Source organism: Odocoileus virginianus, chromosome 4 (assembly GCF_023699985.2).
Source record: "Odocoileus virginianus isolate 20LAN1187 ecotype Illinois chromosome 4, Ovbor_1.2, whole genome shotgun sequence".
Classification (NCBI taxonomy): Eukaryota; Metazoa; Chordata; class Mammalia; order Artiodactyla; family Cervidae; genus Odocoileus; species Odocoileus virginianus.
In genome coordinates this window covers 13,633,629-13,646,173 of record NC_069677.1, presented here as the reverse complement: position 1 = coordinate 13,646,173, position 12,545 = coordinate 13,633,629, and the positions used below count along the sequence as shown (strand labels likewise).

Sequence of the window (12,545 nt, the reverse complement as noted above, 5' to 3'; positions counted from 1 at the left end):
AACTGAATAGTCGAATTGTCACTAAGGTTGTCTGTTAGGCATTTTTCTTCTCATGGTATACCCATTTTCTACTCCCATATCTTTTGTGTCTACCAATCTGTTGATTATTCCCAAATCGTAATTCCTAGCTCCAACATTCTCTCCTAGGAGAGAAGCAGCATGGTTCTCTCAGATATATTCTCAGACATGTTTTTTAACTGTCTATTGGTCGATGTCCCAGAGTGGCTGAAACACAATGTGCCCAAAAGTGAACTCATCCTTTGGCCTAGCTGGCTTCCCACCCTGTTTGGCTGTCCCTGTTTAAGGCATGCCTCCAGCCCTAGCAGGCTCCACCCCCTCGTATTCAATTTGTCACTCATCCCCACTGAGTCTAACTCAAAAATGTTTCTTGAATCCAAACCTAACAGTGCCCTGGATCTAGACCTCTTTAATTCATGTCTGCGTCATTTCAGTAGCTTCTTAAACTGGGATCCCTGCCTCCAAAGTAGATTCCACCCAGAAGCTAGGGGCATCCCTCTAAAATATATATTGGGTCATCTCACTCCCTGCTTACAGCCCTGTCATGGCTTGCCATTGCCTCTTACCTGGAACAGCAGCTTAAAACCAGGTTCAGTATGTCCAGGGTTCCTAAGGACTGCCTGAGAGGATTCTGGGCTCTCCATCCCCTCCCTATCTGCAGCAATTCCACTTTTAAATATTTTAGACATTGAGGTTCTCTAGAGAATTTCTTTTGAGAAAGACAGCTGCTACCCCTCAAAAGAACTTAGAAAACCAACGATCCTGATGGATGTGTGGAGACAAGCCAGTTTGTTGCCAGATAACACCACAGCTCTCCCTCTAATTTAGCTGCAGGCTGGCTCAGCAGGAAGTCCTATAAGACTTCCAACCAAAACCAATGCTGATGTGCAGCTGGAAATAAACATTTTTCATGCTAGCAAGGCTGTAACCCTGACTGTGCAGCTCAGGATTCTCCAGCGTGAGTGGGTGCTCTGGGCCCCTCCCAACCATGCTGCTTCCTCCAGAACACAACCCATGCTGCATCCAGCACTGGCCTGGCCAAGCACATCTCCCCATGGGATGATGAGAGTCTGGGGAACCATGTACTTTTTTCTTTGAACCTGCTCCTTGTGTCATGGCATTTGTACCCATTGCCCACCCAACCATAACAAAGACAGGTTCAGTGTCAAGCAGTACACAGGTTCTCCAAGGAGATCTAGGTGAAAGCAAGGAGCTGGGCAGTTCCCAGCTGGAGGAGAAAGTTCAGATGCCTCTTTCAGTCCCATCTTGTCTCCAGATTCTTTTCACTGTTACCTCCCACACTTCAACACATGATCCACAGCAGGTTTCAACCCTAAACACAGAGCAAATGCTCCCCACTCTGTACTCCCTTCATCGGAGGGCTCCCTTGCTTGGAACAACCTCCCAGACATGCCCCCTCCAACTTTTCCCATCTCAAAAGCACAATTTGAGCTCCTCTCTTCTATGAAGTCTCCACCTCTTCCTCTGAACACAAAGTCCCAAGTGTTACATGTGTCTACAATATCCATTGGCTTCTTTATTGTGAATTTAGGATTTCTGTCTTGTTTCCCCGACTTCACTACAAACTCCTTGAGACAGCGGTCATAGGTTATTCCAAAAAGTATATGCCCAACGCATAGAAAGGGGCTCAGTAAATATTGCTTAAGGAAGGAAGAGAAGGAAAGAAGAAAGTAAAGCAATAAACCTACCACGTTGGTGATTCTCTAGGCACTGCCTTCTAAGAGTTTCTTGTTTCCTCCTTCTTTGTTAAACTAAGCTTTATAATAATGTCACTGGTAGAACTTTGCAGTCTCTCAAAGAAATTAAGGTACTCTGGCTTCTTCTTTCCCTTCCCACTGCTTTTTCAGATGCTACCCAGATACTATTCAAGACTGAGGGTCAGGGAGCAGGGTGGAGAGACCTACAGCAGGGACTTGAAGGGAGACACATCTGAGTTGGGACCAAGTGTTCAAAGGATTCAGTGGGAGAAATGGGGCCAGCTTCTCTCTTGCAGTTGTGTCTATGGGAGCAGAGAACAATCCAGTGTGCCCAGCAGTGGAGCGGCTGGGTCCTTCCCTGAAAATGGCAGCTCACCCCAGGCCCAAATCTTAGTCACCTCACTCTCACGTGTGGTGTTTCCCATTCGGCCTTGGGTTCTCCACCCCTGGCCACAGACAGCACAGCCACTCCATCCTGGCCCTTCACCTTGGTGACTGGGCCTGGCCAAGCAGTGAACTAGTGCCTCCCCCACTTCTCCTGGCCTCAGCACATGACAGGGAGGGGATTTCCTTTGGGGCCTTAACTGGGAATTATTCTCTTGCCCCATATCAGCTGGCTGCTGGGGGAGAGTCTTCAGTAGTTTCATTTCCCTCATTTGGAATGTAGTTTTTAAGAACTAAAAATCAAAAACAGAAAGAGGAGAGGCCACCACCCACACTTGTACCACTCAAGTCCTCATGATGCCAGTCCTGGAAGAGGTTAGGGGTCAAAGCAAAGACTGAAGGCAAGCGAGGCTGACTTGGCTGAGGGTCCTTCTGGGCATGTTTTATTGCTATTCTCTAACCTTCTGGGCAAGGGGGTAGGTCTCCAGTCCTGAGGCCAGTTCCTCATGCTTCCTGTTGCCCAGGAAGGTGGGAACTTAATCAGTTCACAAAACTCTCCCAGGATAACAAGCTCATGGCCTCCCCCAGTCACTAATTCCAGTGGCTGATGTCTGTGGGCACACTGACTCTTCCTTTTCTGGAGACACTGACCATATCAACATATGATAAAGATTTCATATTGTACAAAGATAACAAGATGCTTACAGAAGTATAATGTCAGTGCTAGGGCGGGGCCAGCAGTAAGACTTTGAGAGAGAGGGGCACACACAACTAACTATAGTCCAGTTCAGGGCAGAATGGAGGAGAATCATGGAAAAACAGGAACAAGGTGCTGGGAGAGTCATGGGAGGAAGAGATTTCAAGGAAAGCTTTCTGAAAGAGGTGGCCTCTGAAGTGAATCCCTGAGAGACAGGACGGGGCATGAAGTCAAAGAGAGAAGAAGAGATAACGAAGATGATGATTAGATGATGAGACAGGGCCAGGTCAAGGAGAGACTGCAGGAGTGACGATGTGTCCTCACAGGACTTTGTTCATGATTCTGTCAAGTGCTGCGCAGGGGGCTTCATCATTTACACACCACAGTCTGCCCTTGCCCCAGGGCAGTGAGCCCTGGCAGACTGGGACTAGGTTTATTCACATTTTTAAGTTTCCCCAGCAATACCTAGTCTAGCATCTAGTAGGTGCTCAGTGAAGGTTTCTTTAAGTGAATTAAGCTTAGAGCAGTTGGAGAGGTTGAGGACTTGGGAAACATGTTGGTCACTGAGAAATCATTTTTTCATAATTAACAAATCTAAATCCCTGTCCTTACCATGGGCTCTTGGCCCTGCATGATCTGGTCACGTCTCTGCTCCCATGTATTTCATATCACTTTCCTTGTCATTTACTCCACTCAAAGCAAGAAGTCATCCTTGTAGCCCGTTTAAACCAAGCAGACTTTTGTCTTTGCCATTTTTCTCTTTTCCGGGTCCAGAATGCTCTCCCCCTCCCCTAGATATCCAAATAGTTTACTCCTTAACTTCCTTGCAGCCTCTGCTCAAATGTCACCTCCCTCAAAGAGGCCTTCCCTGATCACACCATCTAAAATGGCACACACACCCTCCATCACTTTCCCTTTACTTAATATTTTCTTCAGAACATTTTTTATTCGTGTCACTGCCTGATATCTTATTATATATTTACTTGCCAATTGTCTACCTTCCCAACTAGACTGTTTTCTTCTAAGGAAAAGAAACTTGTTTCCTAGCTATTGTATCCCAGTGCCTAGAACAGAGCCTGATACATACTGGGTGCTTATAGATTTATGTTGACCATATGAATGAATGAAAGAACAATCTTTTTTTTTTTTTTTTAAGTCTTTGAGTTACTTTACTTTATTTTTTTTTTCTTTTGTTAAGGTTTGTATTTTCTTTTTTTTTTTTTTATTAGTTGGAGGCTAATTACATCATTACAGTAGTTTTTGTTATACATTGAAATGAATTAGCCATGGATTTACATGTATTCCCCATCCCAGTCCCCCCTCCCACCTCCCTCTCCACCCGATCCCTCTGGGTCTTCCCAGTGCACTAGGCCCGAGCACTTGTCTCATGTACCCAACCTGGGCTGGTTATCTGTTTCACCCTAGATAATATACATGTTTCAGTGCTGTTCTCTTGAAACATCCCACCCTCGCCTTCTCCCAGAGTCCACAAGTCTGTTCTATACATCTGAGTCTCTTTTTCTGTTTTGCATATAGGGTTCTCGTTACCATCTTTCTAAAGTCCATATATATGTGTTAGTATACTGTAATGGTCTTTATCTTTCTGGCTTACTTCGCTCTGTATAATGGGCTCCAGTTTCATCCATCTCATTAGAACTGATTCAAATGAATTCTTTTTAATGGCTGAGTAATATTCCATGGTGTATATGTACCACAGCTTCCTCATCCATTCGTCTGCTGATGGGCATCTGGGTTGCTTCCATGTCCTGGCTATTATAAACAGTGCTGCGATGAACATTGGGGTGCACGTGTCTCTTTTAGATCTGGTTTCCTTGGTGTGTATGCCCAGAAGTGGGATTGCTGGGTCATATGGCAGTTCTATTTCCAGCTTTTTAAGAAATCTCCACACTGTTTTCCATAGTGGCTGTACTAATTTGCATTCCCACCAACAGTGTAAGAGGGTTCCCTTTTCTCCACACCCTCTCCAGCATTTATTGCTTGTAGACTTTTGGATAGCAGCCATCCTGACTGGCGTGTAATGGTACCTCATTGTGGTTTTGATTTGCATTTCTCTGATAATGAGTGATGTTGAGCATCTTTAAGGAAACAATACCATTCACCATTGCAACAAAAAGAATAAAATACTTAGGAGTATATCTACCTGAAGAAACAAAAGACCTATACATAGAAAACTATAAAACACTGATGAAAGAAATCAAAGAGGACACAAGCAGATGGAGAAATATACCGTGTTCATGGATTGGAAGAATCAATATTGTCAAAATGGCTATACTACCCAAAGTAATCTATAGATTCAATGCAATCCCTATCAAACTACCAACAGTATTTTTCACAGAACTAGAACAAATAATTTCACAATTTGTATGGAAATACAAAAAACCTCGAATAGCCAAAGTAATCCTGAGAAAGAAGAATGGAACTGGAGGAATCAATCTGCCTGACTTCAGACTCTACTATAAAGCCACAGTCATCAAGACAGTATGGTACTGGCACAAAGACAGAAATATAGATCAATGGAACAGAATAGAAAGCCCAGAGATAAATCCACGAACCTATGGTCACCTTATCTTTGACAAAGGAGGCAAGGATATACAATGGAAAAAAGATAACCTCTTTAACAAGTGGTGCTGGGAAAACTGGTCAACCACCTGTAAAAGAATGAAACTAGAACACTTTCTAACACCATACACAAAAATAAACTCAAAATGGATTAAAGATCTAAATGTAAGACCAGAAACTATCAAACTCCTAGAGGAGAACATAGGCAAAACACTCTCCGACATAAATCACAGCAGGATCCTCTATGACCCACATCCCAGAATTTCAGAAGTAAAAGCAAAAATAAACAAATGGGACCTAATGAAACTTAAAAGCTTTTGCACAACAAAGGAAACTATAAGCAAGGTGAAAAGACAGCCCTCAGATTGGGAGAAAATAATAGCAAACGGAGCAACAGACAAAGGATTAATCTCAAAAATATACAAGCAACTCCTCCAGCTCAACTCCAGAAAAATAAATGACCCAATCAAAAAATGGGCCAAAGAACTCAACAGACATTTCTCCAAGGAAGACATACAGATGGCTAACAAACACATGAAAAGAACAATCTTAAAAAGAACAGTTGTGGCAGAGTCATGGGGTCAGGAGCCAGGTTGCCACATGTTGGTTAATTAGTGACAAGGCATGAAAATAAGCCCAGGAAGAGACAAATGCTCTTTCAAGAGTTAAGGTCACACAGAAAATAAACTTATTGTTACCAAAGGGGAAAGAATGGAGGAGGGCTAACTTAGGAGTTTGGAATTAACATATATACACTACTGTATATAAAATAGACAAACAACAAGGACCTACTGTATAGCACAGGGGACTACGTTCAATATGTTGTAATAATCTATGGTGGAAAAGAATCTGAAAAAGAATAGATATATATGATGTGGAAATTGAAAAATGATACAAATGGACCTATTTACAAAACAGAAATAGATTCACAGACAGAGAACAGATTTACAGTTATCAAAGGGAATAGGGGTGTGGGGGAAATAAATTAGGAGTCTGGAATTAACATGTACGAACTACTACATATAAAATAGGTAAACAACAAGGACCTACTGTATAGCGAAGGGAACTATACTCAAGTATCTTGTAATAACCAATAACGGAAAAGAATCTGAAAAAGAATTTATAAGCATATATATAAAATGAAATCGCTTTGTTGTACAATTGATACTAACACAACATTGTAAACTAACTATACTTCAATTTTAAAAAGAAAAAATATATATATACATATAAAACCGAATCATTGTACTGATACCTGAAACTAACACAACCTTGTAAATCAACTATACTTCAATAAAAATAAATTAAATTTTAAAAGAATTAAGGTCATAAAGGGAAGGACCAGTATGTGAACACCCTTGATGAACTGTGATGTGCCATATAAATATGTCTATTTCCTTGGCAGAACAGGCTAGGGAGAAATGAGTGGAGATGGGATCAAGTCTCTAAGAGGGGGTTAACCTTGGTAAAGTGGCGAACCCTCTGCATGTGGCAGATATTAAGGCAATGTGACAGGCAGAGGAAGAGAAAGACCCAAAAGGACTGTTGATCATCCTTGTTCATAAGAACCCACTTGTGAAACAGTGGGCAACATGTGGGGGACTTGGTCTGCACTACTGCATAATGGCAGTGGGCAACCCTCACCAGGTGGAGGAGAAAGGCACCTTGACGCAAAGCCCATAGTCATAGCTACCTTCCACCCAGGTACATACGCTGTCCCTCAGCAACTTAATTAAGTAGGTACTAATGGTCTCAATTTACTAAAAAGAAAATTGGGCTCAGATTGATCACACAGTAGAAAATGTCAGTACCCACTTGTTTTTAGTAAGAGCTATGGTTTTGATTTGTTTTAAATTTCTGATTATAAAAGTATTACATAGATGCTGAAAAGGCTAAAAAGAAGAAAATCAACCACAGAGACAGCTCACCTTTAACATGGTGTATTGCAGGTCAAGCATTTTTTCATGAATGGGCTATATGTTTCTTTAAAAAACAATGTTGAGGGCTTCCCTGGTGCCTCAGTGGTAAAGAATCCTCCTGCCAATGCAGGAGACACGAGTTGGATCCCTGATCCAGGAAGATCCCACATGCCGTAGAGCAACATAGCATCTTGGCCACAACTATTGAGCCTGTGCTCTAGAGCCCAGGAACCACAACTTCTGAAACGTGTGTGCCTAGAGCCTGTGCTCTGCAACAAGAGAAGCCACCGCAATGAGACGCCCCCGTTCACTGCAACTAGAGAAAAGCCTGAGCAGCAACAAAGATCCAGCACAGCCAACAATAAATAAATAAATTTTTAAAAAAGTTGAAATCACATTCCGCATGCTCTTAACAATACATTGGAATTGCTTTCCTATGTCCCTAAATTTTCATGGACGTGATTTTGATTGGCTCTATATTATTGTCACTTGGATTATCCAATTCTATTCAGTTAGTTATCCAGTTCTATTTTGTATGGCATTACAGTACATAAAATTTGGGGATCAGAAGTGTTTCAAAAGTCCGAATTTTTCATGGTTACATGGTATATATACCATATATTACATATTTTCTCCAATGGGATCTAGAACTACATCCTCAAATCAACACTAACATTTTGGCCACAAACCTAAGTACGTATTCACATTAAGTGGACAAAAGATAAAGGGAACAAAATAGGCTTTTCTCGGTTCAGGCCAGGTTTTGCAATCGAACGAGTTTGTGTTAAATTCACCAAAAAGCCTCTAATTTTAAGAGCTTTTTGGATTTCAGAATTGTGCATCGGTATTAGAATTGAAGCCGGCTGGTCCCACAGCATGGGCATGTTTCCCAACAGCTGTGACATTCTAGAATGGCAGCAGGATGAAAGGCATAGCCATAAGGCAAGGTTCTGGAGGCTAAAGAAGCGAAAAGGTGGTGGTGGGTTTCCTGGATCAGGGAGGGCTGCAGGCCTGGAGGTAGAAGCAGGATCCTGAGGATCCTGTAGAGGAGTGCCTGGGGGAGGAGGCCTGGGTGACTGACATCAGAGAGGCCTTGGCACGGAGGCAAGGTGCAAACTGTCACAGAGTGCAGGTCCAAAGCCCCTCGATACATTTCTCATCCACCTACCCCCAGAGGCTCTACATGTCAGTGATAAGACCGCAAAGGAGCCCCCTGGGTCTCCTGAGACTCTGGGAGGGAGGAAAGAAGGGTGGAAGGCCCAGAAGCAGAGGCTGTGGGAGAAGCAGCCCTAGCTTGTTGATCTGACAGAGACCGAGGGCAGTGGGCCCCGTTTTCCTTCCTGTGCTGGTGTCAAGTGTGGTTTGCTGTCAAGTGGTAGCAGGTTTAGCCACAGTCAAGGCAGGTAGCAGGGCGAGGCCCTCCGAGAGTGAGAGCAAGAGGCCCTGAATCTCACAGTTTATTTGCTAGAGCTCCTTTTAGCAGGGGAGCAGAATGAATGGTGGGGACTGGGGTTCTGGGTGGTGCAAGGCATGCTGGGAAGTGTGGTTTTAATTGGCAGTTGGGCAGTTTAGCCACAAGTTGGGGGCAGGGCGGGGTCGACAGAGTCGGGTGGGGGAGCGCAGGGAGGCAGGGTGGAGTGATCTTTCTTTATTCCTCACCCCATCAAACCAGAGGAAGCCTGACCTATCTGACCAACTGTTATCAGGCTGGCAATGAGTTCAAGAGTTGGGTATAGAGCCTTCACCACTCTGAAGGAGCCTCTTCCTCTCCATTGCTTCTTGCCATAGTTACCAATGTCAGTCGCACCAGTGAGGCAATTCCCACACACATCTTGCAAATTCCTTCCTATAGGACTCTCCTCTCCTCTGCCAGGTTATCATCACTACCTTATTGGGGAGCAAGAATACTGGAGTGGGTTGCCATTTCCTTCTCCATTTCACTAATGATCACCTCCTCAAAACCTGTCCCAATTAATCCTCCCCTATCCAGTATACTATCTCTACTTATGTAAAATGCCTCTAATTCCTCTGGAAGTCAGATTCCCAGGTAACAGAATTACCCAAACACAGAAGAAAGCTGTCTCCAAGCCCAGACACATCATTCATGGGAGAAGCTGAGTACTCTGGGCCTCTGCCTAGGGTAATCAATCATAAATATTTACAGCTCTGAGAACAGAGGTGATAGCAGAGAGAATAAGAAAAAAAGATATACATGAATGTATAAAGACATGTGCTTCTAAGTGCCTTTTAGTTCTCTCTGGTAGCATCACCTTGCCTTTTCAAAAATATTTACTTATTTATTTTTGCCTTTGCTGGGTCTTCATTGCTTCATTTCTCTAGTTGCAGCGAATAGGGGCTACTCTCTAGTTGTGGTGTGAGGGCTTCTCTTGTGGATCACGTGCTCTAGGGCCTGTGGGCTTCAGTAGTTGCATTGAGTGGACTAGGTAGTTGTGGCTCTCAGGCTCTAGATCACAGGATCAATAGCACAGCTCTGTGGCATGTGGGATATTCCCAGTCAGGGATTGAACCTGTGTCTCCTGCATTGGCAGGTGGATTCTTTACCACTGAGCCACCAGGGAAGCCCTCACCTTGCCTTTTACTATAGATCAGACAACTCTGCATGGGTCTATCAACCCATGAAAGCTCCTCTGTATCACAGTGAACCTCAGTCATTGATGCCCATAAGAAGGCTCTAAGCCATCAAGAACAGAGTAACATATAAAGGATTTTTGAAGTGAAGCAAAGTCGCTCAGTCGTGTCCAACTCTTTGCAACCCCATGGACTGTAGCCTACAAGGCTCCTCTGTCCATGGAATTTTCCAGGCAAGAATACTGGAGTGGGTTGCCATTTCCTTCTCCAGAGGATCTTCCAGCTCAGTAATTAAAAGATAAAAATCCAATTATAAAATGGGCAAAGGATATGAACATACATTTCTCCAGAAGATAAACAAATGTGCGATAAGCATGAGAAGACATTCAACATTATTTGTCATCAGGGAAATGTAACTCAACCACAATCAGATACCACTTCACACCCACAAAGATGGCTAAAATGAAAAAAGACAAATAACAAGTACTGGCAAAGATGGAGAGAAATCAGGACCCTTACACACCACTGATGGGAATGTAAACTAATGCATAAACTTTGGAAAGCAGTTTGACAGCTCATCATAGAGTTAGCATAAGTAAATGGAAGTCCCTCAGTCGTGTCCGACTCTTTGCCACCCCATGGATTATACAGTCCATGGAATTCTCTAGGCCAGAATACTGGAGTAGGTAGCCTTTCCCTTCTCCAGGGGATCTTCCCAACCCAGGGATCGAACCCAGGTCTCCCACATTGCAGGCAGATTCTTTACCAACTGAGCTATCAGGGAAATCAGCTATTTCATTCCTAGGGACTCCCCCAGAATGCAAACATATGTCCACAATAAAACCTTCATATAAATATTCATCACAGCATTGTTCATGATAGCCAATAAATGGGAACAACCCGAATATCCACTGAGGGATAAATGAATAAACAAAATACAATATATCCACACAATGAAATGCTGTGTTCTGTGTTCACTCAGTCACATCTGATTCTGTGACTCCGTGAACTCTAGCCGGTCAGACTCTTCTGCCCATAGAATTGCCAAGCAAGAATACTGGAGTGGGGTGCCATTTCCTGCTCCACAGGACTTTCCCAACCCAGGGATCAAACACAAGTCTCCTGTGTCTCCTGCATTGGTAGGCAGATTCTTTACCACTAGAGCCACTTGGGAAGCCCCAATGCAATGCTACTCAGCCATAAAAAAGAATGAAGTACTGATTCATGCTGCAACATGAATGAACCTTGAAAACATTATACAAAGTGAAAGAAGTCAGTCAGGAAAGACCACATACTATGGTTCTTTTTATGTGAAATGACCAGAATAGGCAAATCTATAGAAACAGAAAGATTAGTAGTTACCTAAGTCTGGGGATTTGGGGAAAGTTGAGGAGAGACTGCTAATGGGTATAGAGTTTCCTTTTGAAATGATGACAGTGTCCTAAAATGGTTTGTGGTAATGGTTGCACAACTCTGTTAGTATGCTTTTAAAAAGACATTGAATCATATATCTAATATGTGTTTAGTATATGAGTGATGCTGGGCTTCCCTGGTGGCTCATTGGTAAAGAGTCTGCATGCCAATGCAGCAGACGCAGGTTGGATCCCTGGGTCAGGAAGATCCCCTGGAGAAGGAAATGGCAACCCAATCCAGTATTCAGTGGGAAACCCCATAGAGAGAAGATGCTGGCGGGCTACAGTCAATGGGCTCGCAAAAGAGTCAGACACGATTTAGTGTCTACACAACAAAAATATGAGTCATAGCTCAACAGATCTTTTATATAAAATAAATAAACCTAGAAAAAAACAGAATCTATAGTCTTCATTTTTTGTATAAGAATCTCGTATGACTTAAGAATTTTTTAGGAAATTCCCCGGCAGTCCCATAGTCAGGATTCAGTGTTTTCACTGCCGTGGCCCACGTTCAGTCCCCGGTTAGGGAACTAAGATCCTGCAAGCTGCACAGTGGGAAAAAAACAGAAAAATTAGCCTGGATCTTGTGTGTGCAGATGGCGTCACCTGGAACTTGAGAAGCTACAGGAGGGTATCAGAGGCCTGACAATGGCCAAGAACAAACCAGGAGGACAGAAGTCCAGGAATGTATTCCATATAGCCAGCCAAAAAACCTTTAAGGTTAAAAATAAAGCAAAACCGGTTACCACTAACCTTAAGAAGATAAACATTGTAAACGATGAAAAAGTTAACAGAGTGAATACATCTTTTGTAAACATACAAAAGGAACTTTCAAACTTCTCAGAAGGCCTTTCCCTTGAACCTCTGCAGAAACAGCGGATTTCTCAGCAGTGTCATGAAAACATACTAGTTAATGTTGATGAAGCCACAAGATTAATGCCTCAGTTGTAATACACTGGTAATGCATCAAAAAGATGAATAAATTAAATGTTTTATACAAAAAAAATCAGAATTAAAAAAATTAATGCTTAAATTGATACTTTTCAGTTATCTGGAAAATACATTTATGTAAAACACCATGTTTCCTGACTACTGCACTCTAAAGCAGATGGGATATAAGAGCAAATATCAACATCTTAAGTCTTGAAAAGATTATACTAAGTGACAGAGTGACATAAAATTTTAACCATACTCTCTTGAATTTGAGCAGAGCTTCCCTTTGTAGCTT

General features: G+C 42.8%; 1 protein-coding gene across 2 annotated transcripts; it reads left to right on the top strand.

The window, feature by feature from the left end:
- The first annotated feature begins 11,965 nt into the window (after nucleotides 1-11,965).
- On the top strand, nucleotides 11,966-12,268 carry LOC110134929 (ribosomal biogenesis factor-like). 2 transcript variants are annotated; one of them, XM_020889669.2, is made up of 2 exons: nucleotides 11,966-12,088; nucleotides 12,206-12,268. In XM_020889669.2, exons 1-2 carry the CDS (start codon nucleotides 11,966-11,968, stop codon nucleotides 12,266-12,268), a joined length of 186 nt encoding a protein of 61 aa, XP_020745328.1. The 2 variants fall into 2 exon arrangements, with proteins under 2 accessions (XP_020745328.1, XP_020745327.1); XM_020889668.2 differs by having other exon boundaries at nucleotides 11,966-12,268.
- Nucleotides 12,269-12,545: the final 277 nt, after the last annotated feature.